Source organism: Drosophila mojavensis, unplaced genomic scaffold (genome assembly GCF_018153725.1).
Source record: "Drosophila mojavensis isolate 15081-1352.22 unplaced genomic scaffold, ASM1815372v1 contig_36, whole genome shotgun sequence".
Lineage (NCBI taxonomy): Eukaryota > Metazoa > Arthropoda > Insecta > Diptera > Drosophilidae > Drosophila > Drosophila mojavensis.
Genome location: NW_025318858.1, coordinates 15,219,291 through 15,241,883, shown reverse-complemented (window position 1 = coordinate 15,241,883; position 22,593 = coordinate 15,219,291). Strand labels below are relative to the sequence as shown.

At 42.5% G+C, this 22,593-nt stretch overlaps 6 protein-coding genes across 13 annotated transcripts; 3 read left to right on the top strand and 3 right to left on the bottom strand.

Annotated features, from left to right (window-relative positions):
• Positions 1-78: 78 nt before the first annotated feature.
• Positions 79-9,486, top strand: LOC6576866 (chromodomain-helicase-DNA-binding protein 1). 2 transcript variants are annotated; one of them, XM_002002814.4, is made up of 7 exons: positions 79-282; positions 2,038-2,652; positions 2,725-2,840; positions 3,212-3,394; positions 3,457-8,016; positions 8,079-8,207; positions 8,352-9,486. In XM_002002814.4, exons 1-7 carry the CDS (start codon positions 274-276, stop codon positions 8,536-8,538), a joined length of 5,799 nt encoding a protein of 1,932 aa, XP_002002850.2. In that variant the 5' UTR covers positions 79-273; the 3' UTR covers positions 8,539-9,486. The 2 variants fall into 2 exon arrangements, with proteins under 2 accessions (XP_002002850.2, XP_015020887.1); XM_015165401.3 differs by lacking the exon at positions 79-282 and adding an exon at positions 334-408.
• A 263-nt stretch (positions 9,487-9,749) lies between these two features.
• On the bottom strand, positions 9,750-12,333 carry LOC6576865 (1-acylglycerol-3-phosphate O-acyltransferase Pnpla3). Of its 2 annotated transcripts, XR_004364034.2 has the most exons (5): positions 11,307-12,333; positions 10,871-11,223; positions 10,538-10,809; positions 10,318-10,445; positions 10,153-10,244 (listed from the first exon to the last, which is right to left on the bottom strand). XR_004364034.2 is itself a non-coding variant. In XM_015165400.3 (4 exons), the coding sequence occupies exons 1-4, from the start codon at positions 12,147-12,149 to the stop codon at positions 10,075-10,077; spliced, it is 1,638 nt and encodes a 545-aa protein (XP_015020886.1). In that variant the 5' UTR covers positions 12,150-12,333; the 3' UTR covers positions 9,750-10,074. The 2 variants fall into 2 exon arrangements, 1 of the variants encoding a protein (XP_015020886.1); XM_015165400.3 differs by lacking the exon at positions 10,318-10,445 and having other exon boundaries at positions 9,750-10,244.
• A 246-nt stretch (positions 12,334-12,579) lies between these two features.
• LOC6576864 lies at positions 12,580-14,097 on the bottom strand. 3 transcript variants are annotated; one of them, XM_044008512.1, is made up of 3 exons: positions 13,968-14,097; positions 13,541-13,869; positions 12,580-13,450 (listed from the first exon to the last, which is right to left on the bottom strand). In XM_044008512.1, exons 2-3 carry the CDS (start codon positions 13,842-13,844, stop codon positions 12,708-12,710), a joined length of 1,047 nt encoding a protein of 348 aa, XP_043864447.1. In that variant the 5' UTR covers positions 13,845-13,869; positions 13,968-14,097; the 3' UTR covers positions 12,580-12,707. The 3 variants fall into 3 exon arrangements, with proteins under 3 accessions (XP_043864447.1, XP_015020885.1, XP_002002848.2); XM_015165399.3 differs by having other exon boundaries at positions 13,979-14,097; XM_002002812.4 differs by having other exon boundaries at positions 13,541-14,097.
• A 227-nt stretch (positions 14,098-14,324) lies between these two features.
• LOC6576863 (tubulin gamma-1 chain) lies at positions 14,325-16,572 on the bottom strand. Of its 2 annotated transcripts, none has more exons than XM_015165398.3 (4): positions 16,243-16,572; positions 15,970-16,172; positions 15,308-15,910; positions 14,325-15,244 (listed from the first exon to the last, which is right to left on the bottom strand). In XM_015165398.3, the coding sequence occupies exons 1-4, from the start codon at positions 16,289-16,291 to the stop codon at positions 14,639-14,641; spliced, it is 1,461 nt and encodes a 486-aa protein (XP_015020884.1). In that variant the 5' UTR covers positions 16,292-16,572; the 3' UTR covers positions 14,325-14,638. The 2 variants fall into 2 exon arrangements, with proteins under 2 accessions (XP_015020884.1, XP_032584673.1); XM_032728782.2 differs by having other exon boundaries at positions 15,302-15,910; positions 16,243-16,560.
• A 184-nt stretch (positions 16,573-16,756) lies between these two features.
• LOC26527354 (recombination repair protein 1) lies at positions 16,757-19,378 on the top strand. 3 transcript variants are annotated; one of them, XM_044008509.1, is made up of 4 exons: positions 16,757-16,840; positions 16,930-17,947; positions 18,009-18,352; positions 18,421-19,378. In XM_044008509.1, exons 2-4 carry the CDS (start codon positions 16,978-16,980, stop codon positions 19,078-19,080), a joined length of 1,974 nt encoding a protein of 657 aa, XP_043864444.1. In that variant the 5' UTR covers positions 16,757-16,840; positions 16,930-16,977; the 3' UTR covers positions 19,081-19,378. The 3 variants fall into 3 exon arrangements, with proteins under 3 accessions (XP_043864444.1, XP_043864443.1, XP_043864445.1); XM_044008508.1 differs by having other exon boundaries at positions 16,771-16,876; positions 16,947-17,947; XM_044008510.1 differs by having other exon boundaries at positions 16,803-17,947; positions 18,009-18,089; positions 18,165-18,352.
• Positions 19,379-21,409: 2,031 nt separating this feature from the next.
• LOC6576862 lies at positions 21,410-22,300 on the top strand. The gene has a single exon (XM_002002810.4). The coding sequence runs from the start codon at positions 21,726-21,728 to the stop codon at positions 22,230-22,232; it is 507 nt and encodes a 168-aa protein (XP_002002846.1). The 5' UTR covers positions 21,410-21,725; the 3' UTR covers positions 22,233-22,300.
• Positions 22,301-22,593: the final 293 nt, after the last annotated feature.

Genomic DNA, 22,593 nt, shown 5'->3' with positions numbered 1-22,593 from the left:
AGGTGTGTAGCGACGATGAATTTATCGCTATTTGCAACCCTGGTTGACTCGATAGTTTTCACTTTCAGTGCAGCCCTACTTAAAACAAAATGGCGTATTTTTTACAGCAATAGACCAAGGCGACGTGAACATCTTTTGTGTAGTTGAAAACTGCATTTAAAAACAAGTGTCTCACTTTCAAACCAAAACAAACATTTATCAAAACCGTTAAATAGTGTATTGCATGTTTAATGAGCGCTATAAGGCAACTCTGTGTGCTACCACGAAAATATAATGAGCCAGGTAAGTAGGCCTTGAAAAAGCTGTGACAGTGAACGTCGTGTAAGAGAAAAAAATAACAAGAAAACTATGAAATTTTACTATCACTCGAAACAAGGCTATATCAATCAGTTGAGTTCGAGTCGTCGTGTGAGTATTATTCTAAAAAACTGTGCTATATTGAATTTCTACGTTGATTTTGTGGGTGTGGCATGTGCCAGTCACGGAGACTAACCCAAGAGGTGTCCCCCCGTTTGAGACTCCGTCACACGTACGGCACTTGGGGTGCCAGCTATTACGGCTTTCAAACAAAAAAGTGCTTAAATATTGTATATTCAATAGTGTTTCACTGTTTTCACGACGTCAACCGATTCCAGAGGATTCAACGTGGCAGCCAGTGTTAATTTTCTGAAAATCCATTGGGTACCCATTTTCGCAAATTTCGATTGAAATTGGGCATTTCAGTTTGTTTTCGTTGAATGCCGCATACAAAAATGCATATATTGCATTATTTTCGAGCAATTCGACTAGAAATTGAAAATTTTCATCGATTACGTAACCACATTTTGTCAGGTGCAAAGTTTTCCTCGTGCTCCAAACACTGAATTTCTGGCCAATTCTCGTGGAGTATCAGCCCGCCAAAATCAATCTTGCACAGAACTAGTCTTGATTTAACTAAATTCTTGTATTAAAATCTATTTTCAATCATTTTTATCCGATTTCTCTTAATTTGAGCAACAATGTTGTGAACTTAGACCATAAAAATCTCGTCAGTGTCATGGAATCCGCGTATTTTTGATGTATTTACCGGCTTTTCTCTCCAGGATCGCGTATAAAGTGTTATTCTTCCATTTCTTAATAGTATGTTTACGTACCCGGATCAGACAACGTGTTGAAGTCAACAAGTGCTGGCATTTATATGAAAAAACGTCCTTTAATACTATTAGGTGGATTTCTGGAGAGGATTAGCCATTAAATTGGAATGTATATATGTTATTCTTTAACTGCAAGGCATTTCAATTACATTGGCGACATCTTATGCTGTGGCAATTGCTGAGTTTCTCACATTTTGTATGTATAGTGAAGTTTTTCGGTAATAAGGATCTCGCTAATGTTTGGCCTGGATTCAGGATGTTTTTTCAGCTCTTGTCTGATCTTAGCTGTTATCTTGTACCACAGCCATTTGCGACTGATGCGGTAGGGTTATTAAATCACAAATCGCCTGTTTAGGAAAGATTAGTCGTTTGCTTAATATATTCAGAGGATATGCAGACAAATAGCTGGAGGGGATCAGGTTCAGTCAACCCATTGCCTGATATTATTATGTGCTAAGGGGATGCTGAATATAAACCCAGGTTTACAGAGAGGTTGTGGGAATATTAAACTAAATTAGAAGCAGTCGGTTTTCTGGTTACGTTAAGCTGATCAATACGGAAATACTCCGGGATAATATCAGAAATGTTTACCATTCTTAAGAATATAAATATATTGAGTTATGTCTGAATGTATAAAGCTATATAATGTTTATTGATCTATAAGGATTATTATAAGTGGCGGATAAAACTTTTACATAATCCTAAATTCTTCAATTTGAATGACTTGAAATGTTTTATATTTTATATTGGGTAAAGGTTAAGAGAAGTGTAAATCAATTTGTATTCGATTTTCAAGGTATCACGTTAAACGCATCAAACAAATATTCAACTCATGAATTTCTTGAAATGAATGTCCATATTTCGAATACGATTCACCATAATCTTCTTTCCTATTCTTGCACAGGCACTCAATGAATCGTCGCATAGTATAGGCTCAGACGAACAAGATGACACAAGAGAAGAGGCCAGTGGCAGTGGCAGCGGTAGTGGGAGTGGATCTTCGGGCTCCGACTCTGATTCAGACAGTTCCTCAGGTAACTCCAGCGATGGACGCAGTTCGCAGGAGCCAACGGTTGCCAAAATGGCGGTGGCAGGTTTTCCACCATCAGCAGTGGCCGCTCAAGCAGATACCAAAACGAATGGCTTTACGGATGGGAATGAGAATGACAGTTCCAGCAGTGGTTCCAGTGCCAGTGACTCTGACTCAGATGCAGAGACTGGCGGCGAGCCGGACAGAACAAACAGTAACAACAACAGCAACAACAACAACAGCAGCAAGTTGCATACGAGTAGTAGCAGCAGCTCCTCGGGCACCTCTGCAGCAACCCTTGCCAAGGCTGGCGAAGAGGATGATGACGATGAAGACGACGATGATGATGATGATGATGAAGAAGAAGATGGTGAAGAAGACAAGACACAAAAATCACAGGCCGTCAGCGAAGCCAGCGCCGATGAAGATGATGCCAGTGATAGCTCCGCCAATGCCTCGCCCACATCCTCCAGCAGCAGTAGCAGCAGCGTAAGTTGAACCTCTTTCATGATTTAGTGCCTCTCCAACATGTTAGCTCAACTACTTTAAACAACCGAATAGGAGGATGAGGAGGAAGATTACAGACCTAAGCGCTCTACGCGACAGCCACGCAAAGCCGCGCCATCCGCTGCAGAAAAATCAAAGAGACCTGCCAAAAAGAAGAAGAAAACCCAAACGTAAGTTTAATAAATTAGAATAAGATTGATGGCATTCAAACACTTGCCAGTTAGCAACATTTAGTTAGATTATGAATTTATATAAGAAATATCGTCTATTACGTCTTACTATTATATTTAATTGGATTTTTTAGTGAATTATTAGATCATAAGATGATAAGGAAACGTATAGTATTAAGTTTTGTATTACTATTTTTTTTTTTAAGATAAAACTAACTATGAAATGTTCTCAAAGAACATTTTTTAGGATTTGCTAAAGGGGATGCCGTACAAAAAATTGCTTTTCAATATATAGATCAAACAAAAGGCAGTGCAATCGTATTATTTTAGAATTCTTGAGCGAAACCATTTAAGCATCTATTCATACACAGTTGGGACTCCGACGAGAGCGACGGGAGCAACGACGCAGAGAGCGATGAGGCACCTTTTGCAACACAGAAACGCAAATGCAATGCGCGTTCCGGCGGCAACAAACAGTCACAACCTCAGCAGGCGCGACGTCGCGTGAAATCCTTTAGTTCTGAGGATAGCGACGATGATGATGCGAGCAAGAGGTATGTCAATGTAAATATATCATAAGATTTAATGAAACTCAATCATATCTCAATAATAACAGGTGCGCAACTCGTCGCACTGCTGCAGCTGTGAGTTACAAAGAGGCATCTGAGGACGAGGCCACCGACTCGGAGGACTTGCTGGAATTCGAGTACGATGAAAGTCAAGCAGCGGCTAATGCGGCCGCCGCTGAGGAGGAGGAGAAGTGCGAAACTATTGAGCGAATACTTGCGAAGCGTGATGGCAAGAAAGGCTGTACCGGAAATCAAACGACAATTTATGCCATTGAGGAGAATGGATGTGATCCGAATGCGGGTTTTGAGGACTCGTCAGAGCCGTTGGAGGTGCAATACCTGATCAAATGGAAGGGTTGGAGCTACATACACAATACCTGGGAGTCGGAAACGACGCTGCGCGAAATGAAGGCGAAGGGCATGAAAAAGCTGGACAACTTCATCAAGAAGGAGCAGGACACAGCCTGCTGGCGGCGCTATGCGGGCCCTGAAGATATCGATTACTTTGAATGCCAACAAGAGCTGCAGCATGATCTGCTTAAGTCCTATAACAATGTGGATCGAATAATAGCACGTGGCACAAAGCCCGAAGATGGCAGTGAGGAGTTTCTGTGCAAATGGCAATCGTTGCCTTATTCGGAGTCCACGTGGGAGGATGCAACCTTGGTGTTTAGGAAATGGCAACGATGCGTTGAACAATTCACCGAGCGAGAAAACTCCAAGTGGACGCCATCTCGTCACTGCCGTGTTATCAAATATCGTCCCAAGTTCTCGCGCATAAGGTCACAGCCTGATTTTCTGGTAGAGGGGCTAACACTCCGTGACTATCAAATGGATGGATTGAACTGGCTGCTGCATTCCTGGTGCAAGGAGAACTCCGTTATACTGGCCGATGAGATGGGTCTGGGAAAGACCATTCAAACAATATGTTTTCTCTATTCACTCTTCAAGATTCATCATCTGTATGGACCGTTTTTATGTGTAGTACCGCTCAGTACAATGACCGCCTGGCAGCGGGAATTCGATTTATGGGCGCCCGATATGAATGTAGTTACATATCTGGGTGACGTTAAGTCACGCGAGCTAATACAGCAATACGAGTGGCAGTTTGAAGGCTCCAAAAGACTGAAATTCAATTGCATATTAACGACCTATGAGATTGTGCTTAAGGACAAACAGTTTCTGGGCACCCTTCAGTGGGCGGCATTGCTGGTGGATGAGGCGCATCGGCTAAAAAATGACGACTCTCTGCTGTACAAATCGCTCAAGGAATTTGACACAAATCATCGACTGCTCATTACGGGTACGCCATTGCAGAACTCACTGAAAGAGCTCTGGGCTCTGCTTCACTTTATAATGCCTGAGAAATTTGATACATGGGAAAACTTTGAACTGCAGCATGGCAATGCCGAGGACAAGGGCTACACGCGCCTACATCAACAGCTCGAGCCATATATACTGCGACGTGTCAAGAAAGATGTGGAGAAGTCGCTGCCCGCCAAAGTGGAGCAAATACTTCGTGTGGAGATGACATCACTGCAGAAGCAGTACTACAAATGGATACTTACCAAAAATTTTGATGCGCTTCGCAAGGGCAAACGTGGCTCCACCTCGACGTTCCTTAACATTGTCATTGAACTGAAGAAGTGCTGCAATCATGCCGCACTCATACGTCCATCAGAATTTGAGCTTTTTGGCCTGCAGCAGGACGAAGCGCTCCAGGTGCTGCTGAAGGGCTCCGGCAAGCTAGTGCTGTTGGATAAACTTTTGTGCCGGCTAAAGGAAACGGGTCATCGTGTGCTCATATTTTCGCAGATGGTTCGCATGTTGGATGTGCTCGCTGATTATCTCCAGAAGCGACATTTCTCGTTTCAGCGCTTGGATGGCAGCATCAAGGGTGAAATGCGGCGGCAGGCATTGGATCACTTTAATGCTGAGGGTAGTCAGGACTTTTGCTTCTTGCTATCGACACGTGCCGGAGGTTTGGGCATTAATTTAGCCACAGCCGATACGGTCATTATATTCGATTCTGATTGGAATCCGCAAAATGATCTGCAAGCGCAAGCCCGTGCCCATCGCATCGGCCAAAAGAATCAGGTGAATATTTATCGCCTGGTCACGGCGCGATCCGTCGAGGAGCAGATTGTAGAGCGCGCCAAGCAAAAGATGGTGCTTGATCATTTGGTGATCCAGCGCATGGACACCACAGGCCGAACGGTGCTAGACAAAAGTGGCAGTGGTCACTCATCGAATTCAAATCCCTTTAACAAAGATGACTTGTCGGCTATTCTTAAATTTGGCGCAGAGGAACTGTTCAAGGATGAGCAGGAGCATGAGGAAGAGCTTGTGTGCGATATTGATGAAATTCTGCGTCGCGCTGAGACACGCAACGAAGATCCGGAAATGCCAGGCGATGATCTGCTTTCCGCTTTCAAGGTGGCCAGCATAGCTGCGTTCCAGGAGGACGAACCCAGTGAGTCGACGAATAAGGACCTGCAAGGGGCTGATGATGAGGATGACAGCAAGGATTGGGACGACATTATACCCGAGGGTTTCCGAAAAGTCATTGAGGATCAGGAGCGTGCTAAGGAAATGGAGGACTTGTACCTGCCGCCGCGACGCAAAACGGCGGCCGCAAATAAAAACGATTCCGGCAAACGAGGCGCACCCAAGAGCGGGCAACGTTCCAAGCAGGGCGACGATTCCGGTGATTCCGATTATGAAATGGGCTCTGATGCCAGCGGAGCTGGGGGTGAGGATGGAGGCGGCAGGCAGCGCAAACGCGGACGGCCCGCTATGAAGGAGAAAATCAATGGCTTCACCGATGCAGAGCTGCGACGTTTCATACGCAGCTATAAAAAGTTTCCAGCGCCGTTGCAGCGTCTAGAGGCGATTGCATGCGATGCGGAGTTGCAGGAGAAGCCATTAGCGGAGCTAAAGCGAGTTGGTGAGATGCTCCATCAGCGCTGCGTGCAATTCCTGGACGAGCACAAGGAGGAAGAAAACAAGACTGTGAAAGAAGACGAGCAGCAGGGCAGCAAACAGCGACGCACCCGCGCCACTTACTCGGTCAAACTGGGCGGGGTGTCGTTCAATGCCAAAACGCTGCTGGCCTGTGAAGAAGAGCTGCATCCATTAAACGAGCTCATGCCCAGCTCGGCAGTCGAGCGGCAGCAGTGGGTGTTCAACATCAAGACACGCTCAGCCAATTTCGATGTGGAGTGGGGTGTCGAAGAGGACACCCATTTGCTGCGCGGCATTTATCAGTATGGTATTGGCTCCTGGGAGCAAATGAAGCTGGATCCAACGCTCAAGCTGAGCGAGAAAATACTACTTAACGACACACGCAAGCCCCAAGCCAAGCACTTGCAATCCAGGGCAGAGTACCTGCTCAAGATTATCAAGAAGAATGTTGAGCTGACGAAAGGCGAAAAGCGGCGACAGCGCCGGCCGCGCAAGCTAAAAACAAATCTCAATTCAAGCACTGTGGCAGCCAGTACACCAGAGCGAAAGGATGGCGCTGCTGAGGAGGGTAGCTCCTCGCTGGCGGGCGACACTAGTTTACGGCAGACAGTGGATGGCAGCAACGCTGTCGCCTCGCCAATCACTGCAGCCGCATCAGCGACAGAACAAGGTAGTTCCCAGAAAAAGAAAAAGTCAAAGACTCGGAGCAAGAAGTCAAGCGCCTCTGACAACAATGGCAATAAACCTATGCACTTTACGGCCAACAATGAGCCACGTGCACTGGAAGTGCTCGGTGATTTGGATCCGAGCATTTTCAATGAATGCAAGGAGAAGATGCGACCGGTGAAGAAAGCGCTCAAAGCTCTAGATCAGCCCGATCTCAGTCTGTCCGACCAGGATCAGTTGCAGCATACGCGTGACTGTCTACTGCAGATCGGGCGACAAATTGACGTTTGCCTGCAGCCCTATGGCGAAACTGAGAAGAAGGAGTGGCGCAGCAATCTTTGGTATTTTGTGTCCAAGTTCACGGAGCTGGATGCCAAGCGACTGTTTAAGATCTACAAGCATGCCCTTAAACAGCAATCGCAGAAGGATGAACCTGCAAATGCAGCAGCCGATGATGGTGGAAAGTCGAAACGCTCGCGAGCTGAAAATGGCGACGTTGCAGACAAGGAAAAGGAGCGTGATAAGAGTGGGAAGAAGAAAAAGAAGGATAAGGACAAGGAGCGTCAGGGACGCTATTCGGGTACGCCGACCGATGAGAAATCTACACGCCGCTTTAACAATGAATCGCCACTGAAGCGAAAACGTGATGAAAACGATGCGGAGGCCAGCGGCATGGCTGTAAATAACTCTGGAATCAGCGACAACCTGAAGTCGATGTCTTTCAAACGCCTTAATATGGATACAGCGGCATCCTCGCGACATGGCAGCCACGAAGACCAGCGCAAGAAGCATCACAGAGGCGATGAATACTACGGAGGTGCCGGCGGTGGGCCACCAAGTGGCTATGACGGGAGTAGCACACGTCGTTCTGGTCTCAACTCACCGTCAGCAATTGGCGGCAGTAGTCGGCGCTTCGAGCCGTCGCCTGCGCCATCTGGCTATGCTTCTGAAATGGATCGTTGGCATCCACGGGACCGGTATGTCGAAGGCACAAATATAGCCATTGAGATTTGTTTTATTAATTTCATTTTAATTGCAGTTACAATTTTGACTATAAGCGCGAGCGATATGATTCTCTATATCCACGAGGAGGCAGTGGTGCTGCCGGCAGCGGTTATCATCGAGATCATCGTGAGCGTGATCGCGAGCGAAGACCAGACAAACGCAGGTAAATCTCAAGAGCTAACAGACAGGGGAAAACATGAAGCTATCAAATAGATAAGCTTTAGTATTATATAACAAGAGCTAGTAGTAACTAAATGTAGGTCAAATGATCGCTTTATTAATCAATTCCCTGCTTTGTTTCCCGCAGATACCCGTCCGCAGTGTCTCATGCCTACTCGAGCCATTACCTGCCGTCTAATTACTACCTGCCGAATGGCATGGCTTTGCCACCACCGCCGCCAGGCTATCGGAGTGAACGCAGCTATCCAGTCATGCCGCGCGAATACCCTGCTGATTACAGACGCAGCGAATACGACCGGCGCACGCAGACGTGAGGAGCGAATGCCGTCAATACAATTGTATATACATTTAGGTTAGTTTTAAGCTTGGCTGTGGTGTCTGTGTCGGGCGCGGCTAATTGTTAAGTCTTTCCGTAACGATCTTGACACAAACCATGAGCAGCAGCAATCACACACACACACACCTACATACACAAAAACACCTGCTCATACACGCACACTAAAACAACATACACTCGCACATACACACCCCCCCGCATGCACACCCACACATGTACACACACTCACACAAGCAAAATAAGAATGCGCATCATACAGATTAGGTACCATACATAGCTAAGCATATGTACAAGTAATAATTATATATAGCAGCTATTTATAAATTTTACTGTAAATTTAAATTATATATGAACCGCATATTGAGTAAACGGCGGCGTTTCGGGCAAATTATGTAAGATAATTTTACAATTTCCCTTGTATAAAGCGTAGGCTTTAAGTTTTCTTCATTAAACCCTTTTTATACTGTACAGTTAATTACGGCAAATGCCACTTCATAAGTCCTTTGAAAGCTTTGAATATAATAACAAATTCTCACTATATTTATAAACACAACAATGAATAAAGCGATAATGTTAAATATAAAATAACACGAAAACACTTCAGTTTTGTCTCAAAGGCCTTTTTTAAGCCAATATATATGTACATATATGTATATGTATATATATATATATATATATATGTATATGTATATATATATATAGATTCCAAGATTGGAGACGGTGTATGTATGTATTGTAGTTAATATTAATCTATTTAAATAAGTATATTACGCATGTTGTACTGTATCCGAAGTCTATACAGATCTATATCATTAAATTATAAAACAAAATATGTGCGATAATTGAATGCGATTGGACAATGAGGGCGAGAACTATTTTGCACCGATTTGTATAATTAAATCAACAATTAATCTGCCAAATGTAATCTGATGTCTATTGTTTAAACAAAAGTGATAAACGGGTTTTGTTGGTTAATTTTTCTTCTTAGTCAAAATACAGGTTCATTATTCCTAAAAGTAGCTTCATATCAAATATTTATGAAATCTTCGAACGAAGATCTTCATATTTCTTTAGGTATCTGACATCTGACATGAAAGTGAAAAGGGAAATCTGCTTTGCAGATTTTTAAATTTATTTGTTTCTGTCCGTTACACAGCCTTAATTTAGGGCAAATAAAAAACGAATAACTAGATGAAATGATATACATTTTTATTATTGAAGACATTAAACATAGATGTTCTCAAGCCATTTGAAATACGAATAAACAGCCAAGGATAAAACAATGTTTAATAACGTGCTCTAACTGCAACCCAAAGAAAACTAGATGAAGCAAAGAGCATATGTAAAAAAAAATACATAATTACATACATAGAAACATACGCTTTCGTACTAAAATAATATAAGTATTAAAAGCTAACGGAAAGCTAAATAAGGCTCTTCGCTTTGCTAGGAGCCGCTTTGGAATCGTTGTATTCGTTATAAATTCGAATTTTGATTGTTATGAGTGGAAAGCTCATTCGATTTCTATACACAAATCGGTGTTATTTATGGATGATTGAGCCGCACGCTGATTAGCCAAAGAAGCATTTGTCTCTAACGAATCGTTTTCGATATTTAGCGCGTGGAAGTACGTCGATTCGGGCGCTTCTGTCGTATTGGGCGTTTGAGCGTCTATGAAGAAGTCTGTGAAGTAAATATGAAATAAATTAAAAGCTCAAAGTATGAGTGCACCTTAAATAGTATATATGAAATATACCTGATAATGATATGAACATTTAATTTAGCTTTTGTATGTTTTATAGCCAATACGTGTGTGTGTGTGAATGCGTGTGAGTGACTAAAATGCAACATCGTGTAATACGGGTGTAGTGGGCATTATTTGCACTGTAAGAAATGTTTGGGTAAATGGGGATGGATCCTGATGAGGTGCATTGTCGACGTGCTAGTGATCCAATAGGATCGTGTGCTATACTAACCGGATTCAACACCATTCCATTCGCTGACAACTGCATTATGTGAGTGCGACTGGCGTGGATTTGGATGATCCTCGACGGAGCCTTCGTAGAGCTGCAAATCTGTAGCCAGCTGACCGTGCTCCGTCATTTCATCAAAGTCAAATATTTCAGTCACTTTCACGTGATTGGTGCTATTATCAGTGTAGTAGTAGGCATAGAGGGCATCATTATGCGTGCTCATCTTAAGAACATGTTCAAAGTTATCAACATCGACATTCAGTGGGGTGGCGCCGCTGTAAATGTAAAGCTAAAGTTTACGCCAATTAACTCGGAAATATCCACTATTCTACAGACCATTCATCGACCAATATTGAGACGCGAGGTCCGTACAAGCGACTGGAGTGCAACAATCCAGTTGCATCAAAGTGTGGCGTGTCGTAGAGCGTGAATTTACTAAAGAGGCGCGTTTGAATTGCATTGTGCAACTGGGAAACCACTTGTCGCATTTGTTTGGTTAGCTTCGGGGTCAGACTGGAGATTTTATATACGGTGGCCAGCAAAAAGTCCATTGGCACTGTGGCTGGCAGCGAGAGTAGCTTGAGGCCGCGATGCCTAAAGATCCAGTTGGCCAATCCTTTGTTTGCCTGCTCAATGTAGTCCTGTATTACGTCCAGCACAGTTTGCGGCATGTTTGAGGTCAAAGCGTCCTGCATAGCATTACATTCAATAAGGAAATCATATTAATTATTAAGCAGAGTATATATATATAAACAATTGCATTGCTACTTACTTTTCTATGCTTTTTGCATTCATGGCACTCTGGGTCGAACTCTGGGGGCTGAGCTACTGTTTCGGAGACAACAAAAGTCGATTGAACAGCAATACAGCGTCTGCAGTTGATTAGATTGTTGCGGTGAAGAAACTGAAGGGCATCGTCGAATCCTTGCTGGCAAAATTTCGAAAGGAACTCGGGGCGGGGGGGAAACAGAATGCGAACAAATCGATTGACATTTTGTCGGGAGATTTCGATGCTAGTGTTTGCCCAGTTAAAGTGAAACAGCTGGGAGCTTTGGTCCCGTGGACAAATGTCGCTCTCGCCGCAGAAAGGGCTGACTGTAATGGTGTTCTCATCAAGAATAGGCAAGTTGTTCGAAAAGGCACCGTCCATGTAGCGCACACCGCGAAATTTCGGAGGCAAAATGCCAGAAAAGCCTGGAATAAAGCATGCGCAGAGCAGGGCCTGCAGCACCTCTTCGCGAGATTCGAACTGTGAAATTATAACATTTTGGCCATCATAGACGCTAGTCAGCGAAATATGTAACCGCCCATTCACTCGCAAATGTGCATCCTCGGGCAGGTGTTTCTGCAGACCCTCGAGCAGACACGTCTGTATGTTGAACGAGGGACTGAAGGGGCCCAGCGAGTGGCGACGAGCCTCGTTCACTACTCGGAAAAAATCAGATGTCATGCTGCCAAGGGGCAAATCGCAAAGCAGACAACATGCCGCCAGGGAGCCTGCAGATGCACCTCCAATTTTCTCCAACAGCAAATGTGGCGCATAGTTCTTAAAACACACGGCCACACCGACATGATAAATGCCCAGAAAACCGCAACCAGCAAAAGATAAATTCATAATTCACTTTCTTTCTTTCTTTTTTTTTTTTTTTTGTTCAGTACGCTTATAACTGTCGATAAATTAAGCTTTCTTTTTTTTCGCTGCTACTTCCACTTATATGTTGATCTTTGCTCGCTAATATATATACTGTTTGTTTTCGCAACGTAAATTGTTCTGATTCTTTGTTTGGGAACAGCTGATTTGTGGCAGTTTTACAAGTGTTATCGATATATTCAAATATCTGTGACTGTACAAAATATCAAGTAAAGAAGTATCGATAAATTATGACTTTGTAGCTGAGCAATAAATACTACTTTCAAATATGCGTTAATTGTTTCAATTTTATTTTGCGTTACTTCTGCCTTGGTATTCCCATTTATTTTTTTCGGACTCAAATTAAAATAAAACAACACAGATCAGATTTGCATTATTTATCAAAAATAAAAAATTTGGAATATAAAAATATATTGCATTTTAAAATAGAACAATTAAAATTGAACAATCAGACAATTTTTCCTTAAGTTAATTAAGATCATCGTGCATGCATACGTATTACGTTGTAAAATTTAAAATTCATTATTTAGTGGAATTTGGGGCCTTGCCACTAAGTGGCACAACATCTGCGAATGGAATGGATTGCTCCTCGGCAAAAGCAAGAAAATCTACGCCGTAGTGTTGAATGAGCTTAGTGAGCATGCTGACATCCGCCTCCGCTTCATGGGCATTGACAGCCGGTCGCTCGAATATACGGCTATACAAACTTGATAAACGATAGACACCGCGGGGTGGATAACGTTTTGTGCTGGAACTGTTGAGTCCAGTAAAAAGTTGACGTCGTGCTTTTATATCGTTGGATGACCGCTTGATGGCTGGCAATTCCGTGCCATCGGCGTCCATGCGCTGGCGTTTAAGTGCTGCGTCTTGACGGTTCAGAATTTGGCGCTTGGGCGTGCTTTCGTTTAGTGCCTGCCAGTTGATTTCCTTTGGGGTAACAGCTCGCTCAGTTGAGTTGTCAGCAGCGTCAACGAGCTCGCTTCTGGTTTCAATTGGCAAAGTACTCTCCTTAACAGCAACTGGCTTATCATTTCGCTTATCGTCAATGGCCATGAAAGCGCTCAGTGAATCAACGCAAAGTGTTGAGGCTGGCAAACTGATATTCACCTTCCCAAGCGCCTGCTTAATAATGGGGAAATCAAATGGCCAGCCATTATGCGCAACTAGACATACGGGAGGGGGCAGATGCTCCACGAACCTCTTAATCAGTTCACCTGCATTCTCATTTAGCTTTGACTCCCGCTCCAAAAGGTAGTTGCTTAAGCCTGAAAAAAATTGATAAATTGGCACAAAAAATAAATAAATAAACCTATCAGTCACTTGAATTTCCCGCATGAGTCATTTATGCTGCTGACCTGTAATAATTTCAGCTTCCGGAAGCACAAGCATTGACGGTTGGAATAGTAGATTTAACTTGTGCATCACTCTTGGTGCCGAGGGTAGTTCATTGTGTACCGGTTCATCTGCTGGGTTGGAGTCTCTTGAGCGCGTATTATTCAATAAAATAGCAGCATCAAAGGCGTAGATGCACAATTCCGTGATGCTAACACGATTATTCCTATGTTCAGGCAAATTCGACGTTTCCAAGTCCAACACTGCGAATGTCGAGATTGGCTCCCTCGACTCATAATGGTTGTCCCCAGGAATATTTGGCGCCATTGAAATCGTGGGTAAATGAAGGACCCTTAGAAAAAATTGGAACAACAGATTATTGCGAAGCATTGGGAAATTCCCAAATTTGTTTTAACATTTTCACGTAGTTAAATTTAATATTAAATTCACTTTAGTTATACCGTGGCTTTATGATTGCAATTTTTAAAAACGTTGTACATTTACAAATATTTTAAACAATTGCAAATATAAATTAAGAGCGACCATCCACCCACGAACAAAATATAAGCACTGTGAAATATCGACCAGCCACCACAATTTATAAAGACTCGATAGTCGCAAGTCTCCAACTCACCACACTAATTAATTAAAAAAAAAAAAAAACGGTTTGATGGCAAGCGGCACTTTATACAATTTCAATGTTAGAGCTCGTCATCTCTATTTCTTAATATGAATATTCATTCTGGAAAATGAGATAATCATTATTTTACAACTGCGTCGCCCTTTATCTTAATTAATCACCTCTTGTTAACTTGTATTAGGCTTATTGAAATCACCTAACAATAACTTTATTAGAGTATCTTCTTTTTAAACATTGTAATTAGGAAAAAAATCATCGTGCAATCTTTATCTTATTAAACAGTGTACTCACAAACAGTAATACACTAAAACATACGAAAATTCAAACAATTTATAATATATAAATACTTGAAGGATTTGAAATCCATTCGTGTTAAGAATTTATAAATAATGACACATTACATTGAAATAGATATTCGAGCAAGTGCAAAATACTTCGTTTTTTGATCATGGCACGTGAACGGCACAAGGAGAATATATGGCTAAAGATCCCCACTGTTTAACGACTTGGTGTCTTCGGATTTCGCATCCCCTACCCCATCTAGTCTGTCAGCACGTCGAGTTGTTGAGAACTGCAAATAGTCCATGCGTGTAGCCGCCTCATATTCCTGTACGAGGCCGTCAACAATCTCACGGGACTCGTCCAATTCAGTTAAATCATCCTTAAAGATATCCTCGCGTCGAAATTGATCCAGAAAAGCGCCACGTTTCCGCAGCTTGTCATATTGATTCAGAGTGCGCTCAAACAAAGAGCAAATGCTCGTGTGATTGGCCAACATCAAGCCCGAGACACGATGGTTGCTTTGTACATACGGCGAAGAGCGAGACAATGCCACCTGTATCGAGGTGGGTCCCCATGGAATAAACTGCGCCAACTTGCGCTCCCGTATACGCTGCAATGATTTGTGCACTTGCGTGGGATCCACCTCGCCCTGTATGATGTTCAGTATCGAGATATAACAGTGATGATTGGTTTTGTCGGGGCCAGTCGAAACCATCATGTTCTTTGGCTGCAACAGACGCCGCATCACATCCAACACAGTTGTCTTCCGCACGTTGACAGGCTGGTGCGAGGACAAGGGATTATGCTAAAAAAAAGTTGAATTCATTAAATCGGGTATAAAATAAGCGCAGTATTGCAGTACATTTACTTGACTGCTAAGATTAGCGTCGCTGGTCAGCGGTGTGTAGCCCGTCATGAGGAAGTGCAACTGAGGTGTTGGAATCAAGGGGGCCGTTAGGCCAATTAGATTGTTATTCATATACGATGGATAGCGTAGCGTTGTTGTGCTAACACTCATTATGGTGGAGACTAGCGTATTGATCTGCGTAAAGGTTGGATTCTGTATATGCAATCGATCGCAAGCTATACGATTTAAGGCCGTATTATCCAGGACAACGACACTGTCCGCAGCGGTTGTTAGACGTCGTAGCGTTAGCATTGAGTTGTAGGGTTGTACGACAACATCGCTTATTTCGTCTTGATTGGGAAACACGCTGTATGTTTGGATAAGTTTCTTGGGATAACGATCCGCTAAGCGTTCCATCAGAAAAGAGCCCATGCCCGAACCAGTGCCTCCTGCAATAGAATGGCATAGCACAAAGCCTTCAAGCGAATCACTTCCATCCGCTTCGCGATCGATTATATCAAATATTTCCTCCTGTAATTTATCGCCTTGGCTATAGCCAGATGCCCAGTTATTGCCTGCGCCACCACCATGCTTCGACAAGTAAACATTCTCTGGATTGTAAAGCTAATAAAAATAAAAAGGTTTTAATAATTTAATAACTTAAGGTTTTACTCATTATTTACTTTGGAATAAGCAGAAGTCATGATGGTGTTAATAACGCGCGGCTCCAAGTCAAGCAGTACGGCTCTCGGTATATAGTGATCATCATCCGCTTGATAGAAGAACACATCCTTTCTGTCCATGCCATCGGTGGCAAATTCTTCAAGTACCCCACTAGGCGAGATGCCATGCTCCAAGCAGAGTCGTTTCCAAAACTCAAAGCCAACTAAAATATCGTTCAAGTAAAATACAGAAAGAATTTATAAATATTCAACAAATGGCAAATTTGGACTCACTTTGATTTCCACATTGCCCCAGCTGGAGCGTAATTATTTCACTTGGCATTTTTACGAGATGCTGCTTCGATGATGCCTGCTGATGCGGGTCTTTGCAAAAAACCTGTGCTACTTGTGCGTTTTGTCGTTGAATATCTATTATCCCAGTTAAATTTACATGCACATCACACTGAAAACACTGTAAATTGTTAACAAAACAAATTGTTAATAGGAAAAAACTTAAATAAAAGATGCAGCGGGTAGTACAGAAAAAACAATCGATAACACAATCGATATTGAGTAACGCTATTGTGCAATTACTGTAACCAGCGTAATGCTTGGTTCTGGCTTATCGATATCTCAATTGGTAGCTAATCATATATAGTAAATTTAAACTTAAAAGCTCCAAAATAAATTTAAAAAAAAAAACTCAGTAAAAACAAAAGTCTATAGAACAATTAAATTTGTGTTTATTATTCATATACCTTTTCGGGGAAACAATTGCTTGCTTTGATAGCTTGTGCTATCGATAATAGCGATGATTTTACTGTCAGCTTCACGCGGGCAAAAAATGATACCGGCTTGGGATGGCATTGCCATTGCCCGCGCAGAGTTCATGGTCGGTAGTTGTTTTTGTATTGCCCACATTTTAAAAGTAAGCAAAAAGCGAAAACAGCGCTTCTATATTTTTGCGATCCAATTTTTTAGCTACGCAATTTCTCTAGCTGTGTGTAAAGAAGACAGAACAGCACCATCATGCCTCGCTCGAAAACTGCAGCCAAACAGCAGCCTGCATCAGACTTGTCAGCAACAAATGGCAATGATGGAACATCTGAGGAGGGGGTCGCAAATATTGACACTGTTACTAAACAACCAGCTAAGAGCAAAGCGCGCGGCAAGAAAACAGCAAATGAAACGACCGATGGCGATGTGAACGGTGCACGGGAGGAAACGGAGGTTGTTGTAAAGAAGTCTGCAGCCAGAGCCCGAAAGAAGCCGGCTGAAAAAGCGGAGGCTGCTGTGGTCGAGAATCCAGAGCCACCCAAACCAAAAGGACGCGCTAAGAAATTGCCTACAGAGGTAAGTGATGCGGCCAAGACTAAAGCTAAAGCCACAAAGCCGCGCGCGAAAAAGGAAAAAACACCAGCACCCGAAGAGCCTGAAGTAAGCAAGGGCCGGGCTAAGAAATTGAAAACACCCCTAAACGAAACGGCCGCTTCTATTGAGCTGGCGATCAAGGAGGAGGAGCCAAAAGCGCGCGGTCGCAAAAAGGAGGCAGAGAAAAAGGAGAGCGGTGTAGCTGAAGTAGATAAGCAACCGGAACCAGCTAAGGGACGTGCTAAGAAGATTTTAACTGACATTGCCACTAAGGGAAAGGCAAAAAAAGTTGATACAACTATTGATGTAGTAACAGCAGCAACAACAACGGCTAAACGTGTGCGTGGTACAAAGCGTTTGGCAGATAGTGAAATTTCCGAGCTGGTAGAGGCAGATGACGATGAACCAGAACCTAAAGCACAGGTCACAAGCAAGAAACGCACCAAATCAGCAAAGGCCAATAATGAAAATGTTGAGACTCCTGTAAAGAAACGCGGCAGGAAGCCAGCAGCTGATGAGCTACAGCAGGAGGTGGCCAGTGTTGAAGCGCCAGCAGCAACCAAGAAGCGTGGCCAAAAGAAAGTCAACGGCAAACTAGATGAAGAGATTGTGCCAGAGAACAAGCCAGGTAAGCAATCGGGCTGTCAGGTTATAATGATTAAACTTCTTTATTAACTTCCACTCTGCAGCACGTGGCCGCAAGCGAGCTGCTGCTGTCGTCGAGGAGGACGGTGACTCCATTGCAGTCGATGAAGGTGATGGGTCAAGAAGTACGTTGACGGAGCCCGGCTGTGGCACTGCCGTATTGAAAAGTTTGCAAAATGTGCTCAACTTTTGTCTTCCAGCGTCCAAGGCCAAAAAGCAACCAACACTAAAGGTGGAGGCCTATGATGAAAGTCATTTCACATCGCCAACGGATCAGGCATTCAATTTGAAAATCTCTAGCTGGAATGTGGCTGGTCTGCGCGCCTGGTTAAAGAAAGATGGATTACGATTTGTGGAGTTTGAGCAGCCGGATATATTCTGCTTGCAGGTATGCAGTACTATAAATATTAAAAGTGCCAACCAAGTATTCAATATGCCAAATGTTTTCACTCTTAGGAAACAAAATGCGCTAATGATCAGCTACCGGAGGAGATGGAGCGTCTGCCCGGCTACCATCCGTATTGGCTATGCATGCCCGGCGGGTATGCAGGCGTCGCCATCTACAGCAAAATAATGCCCATTAATGTGGAGTACGGCATTGGCAACAAGGAATTCGATGATGTGGGTCGCATGATCACCGCCGAATATGAGAAATTCTATTTGATCAATGTCTATGTGCCAAACTCGGGACGCAAGCTGGTTAACCTGGAAATGCGTATGCGCTGGGAGCAACTATTTCAGGCATATGTCCAGAAATTGGATGCCCTCAAACCAGTTGTCATTTGTGGCGATATGAATGTTTCGCACACCGAAATCGATTTGGCTAATCCCAAGACAAATACACGAAACGCCGGATTCACCAAGGAGGAGCGCGAAAAGATGTCTGAATTGCTGGCCCTTGGCTATGTAGACACCTTCAGGCACCTGTACCCCAAACAGACTGGTGCCTATACCTTCTGGACCTATATGTCCAATGCGCGTGCCCGTAACGTCGGCTGGCGTTTGGATTATTGCATCGTCTCCGAACGCTTTGTTTCACGCGTCGTGGACAATGTGATGCGCAGCAAATGCATGGGCAGCGATCATTGCCCTATTACTGTCTTTCTAAATGTTTAAGCCCTCACAACATGCATAATTTCATGCATATACACATATTAATTTTTTTTCTGTCGGGTTTTCAGTTAAAAATTACTGTTTTGTTTTCGAAATTGTTTTCTAGTAGTTATTTTTGAGCTGCATTTTTATTTGCATTAATTTTTCACCTATTATTACTCTGTCCCTCTCTGTTTTTTTTCGTTGTTATAATTAATTCATTTGTATTCAATATTAATATTACATACATTCATGCATACAAACATATTACATTCTGTATTTCGAATAAAGTTTAAAGTATAATAAATTTAAGTACCCAAAATGCCGACACGCTGTATAATTTAGTTATTTTCGACAATTTTATGGCAGTTTAGGCACAATTATGACCCATAATACCAACAGAGATGACATTTAACTGTTAACGGTACTTTTTTTAATAGCATTAAAGGAATTGCAAAAAAAAATATGCATACATATATGTATGTAGTATATGAATTTATACATTTGTAATCATACCATGAAATACATATGTACATATGTATGTTTGTATATGATAAAAATGAACACTTCGGTGTGCCAGCAGTATTGCTTGTGAATACATACGCATTTATCAGTGAAAAAGTCACTCACTCAAACGACACTCAATATACGTGTACATGAGAGCATTAAGAAAGAGTAAGGGGAAAATTTGTGGGACATTTCGCAACATTGCACCTTATTATGCACTGTTAAGAGACTGGGTATGTTAGGGGTTAGTGGTTAGGGAAAGCAGAGGCTCACTCCTTTTAATGTTAACTAACAGTCTGTATCAATCGTGCACTGCCGTATTGTATAGCTTCGTTGAGAGAGTACAAGAGCCCTTAATAATTTAAGAAGGGCCCGTTGGACATCTGTTCAGAGACTATGTAAGTTGCTCAGGCAAAGAAGTCTTCTGTTAACTTTAATGTAAAGTGTTAAGTCTGTTAAGACGTCACTTTTCTGTTCTCTTATTATACCCTGAACCCATTTTCAATGGGAAATCAGGGTATAATGGTTTTGTTGAAATGTATGTAACAAGGAGAAGGAGGCGTGGCAGACCCCATAAAGTATATATATTCTTGATCAGGGTGACGAGCTGAGTTGATTTGGCCCTGTCCGTCTGTCTGTCCGTCTGTCCGTCTGTCCGTCTGTCCGTATGTATGAACGCGTCGATTTCAGAAGATATAAGAGCTAGAGACTTCAAATTTTTTAAAATGTCCGTAATTACAGCGCGCATATCAAGTTTATCATTAAAAATCGATAACTCATCTCGATCTTTTTTTATCGATAAAAAACCTTATCGAAACCCAGTTATAAAATTATATCTTCTACACCTTTATTGCTAGAGACTCCAAATTTTTAATGTATGCCTATATGCAATTTATACAATTTCGGTTTTTGTTAAAATTTACCCCCCCACCTCTAAATTCTCCCCCTCACCCTCACTTTTGTAAAAAGCGTATTTCAAATACTAGAGACTTGTGCTTTGGCAATTACATGCATATTCATATTATAATCATAATCTAAAAGTTTCATGAAGATCGTACGTCCATAAAAAAAGTTATTAAACAATTAAGTTCTCATAGTAAGCGCACACTGCAGCCCATGCGTGTTTATGCGTGGTTGCTTGTGTGTGTATGTGTTTGTGTATGTGTGTGTGTATGTGTGTGTGTATGCGTTTGTGTATGTATGCGTGTGTGTGTGTATGTGTGTCTGTATGCGTGTGTGTGTATGTATGCCTGTGTTTGCGTACGTGTGTGTGTGTGTGCGTGTTTCTTGTGTAAGCTGAAAGTCGCGAAAAAGTATTGAAATATCTATTGCTCCAAGGGTTCAGGGGATCTCGTAGTCGAGCAGTCTCGACTAGAGCTTTCTTACTTGTTCAAAATGCATTCGGCGCACTCGATCAGAGATCTGGTAAAAGTTTTTAGATCATCAAAACAGTATATTGACTATTTGTAATACAAATTTACAATAGTTTGCAATAAATACATATTAACAAACTGTGATTAAAAGATAAATATAGGTAATTTTAAATTTAGGGTGGCTCGAAGATATTTGGAGATTTTGATAATATTTAAGAGAACATCTACCACAGAGAATCCGATTTCAGCGAAGATAGACCGAGGAATATACGTAAGCAGCACTCTCACCTCTTTCTATAGAAATGGTTACAAAGGCAGCATTTGATTTGATTGAATTTAATTGATATTTGTTTATGCTTTTATTATATTTATTAAATAACAACAATTTAAGCTATACTATAATAGTTAAGGGTACAATACAATTATGATTTCCGCCTTATTTAGCCGTGTTAAATGTTTGTTTGCTTCTGTTTGTTGTTTATTGTGTGTGTTATTTGATCGTTTAGTTGGCATTGTTCTATGCTTTAGAAATTAATATAATTATGTAATGCTTCCACACTCAACTGCCCCAGTTTATTTTGTGTTGATTTAGTAAATAAATATATTTGAAAAATTAAGCGCTCGTTTCAAATTAAAGTTTTTGTTTTCGCTCAAAAAGACAAAGTCGAATAAAATCTAACTGTAAAAAAAACGCTAGCAAGCTGTCCGTTAAAAATTGATTGTATCGCATTGCATTGCATTGGATATTATACTTTTATTGTGGTGTTTGGGCTGCGTCCGGTGAGCGGCATGTGCCCCAATCAGGGAGTGGAGGGCAGTCTCTTGCCCGACTGTCACATCGCCAATCGTGTGTTTATGTATTCCGTGTTGCACTCGATGCAGGCCGAGGAGCGGCGCGACGAGGAGGTGGACGCGGAGTTGCGCGATCGATATGAGGTGTTCCGTGAGGTGCTCCACAATTTCCCCATACCGCTGCATGCCCGACCCGAGGGTGCCTACGAGTACAACTATGTGTACGATGCGCTGCAGCAGCAGAGTCAGCGTCGGCGTCAATTGTCGGATGCACAGAGCAGCACCTCCATGGAGAACAATGCCAGTGAATCGAGTGTCAGTCTATCCAGCATCGTATCCAGCATCAGCGACAGCTCCAATCTGTCCGCTCGCTGCGATTACTACGAGGATGCGGTGCGCAGTGCTCTAGCCCAGCTGGGCGGCGGTAGCGGCAGCGGACCGGCCCAGGACAAGGACTTCAAGGAGGACGGACAATTGCTAGACAGCAGCGATGAAACAAACTGAGTGATGTACACTATGTAGGCTAAGTATTATAGAAATCACATTATGTCCGTAGTAAAGTATTAACCAGATATTCTTTATCCTCTTTATTTCCTGGGATTCGGGGTGTGTTGATTTGGCCAGAAAGTATGGCATATCCAGTAGAAGATGGGTTCGATCTTATATCAAATATCTTATGATCACATATCATCATGAGTTATCATCAGATGAGCCGACCATAGCATGTTTGGAGATTAGCATGGCTATACAGATGTCTATATATGCATGTATATATGTATACATATTTGACGTACTTATATGTAAATAACTGTATGCATGTACGTATATGTGTATGCCTATTATAGACATATATAGATGCATACAT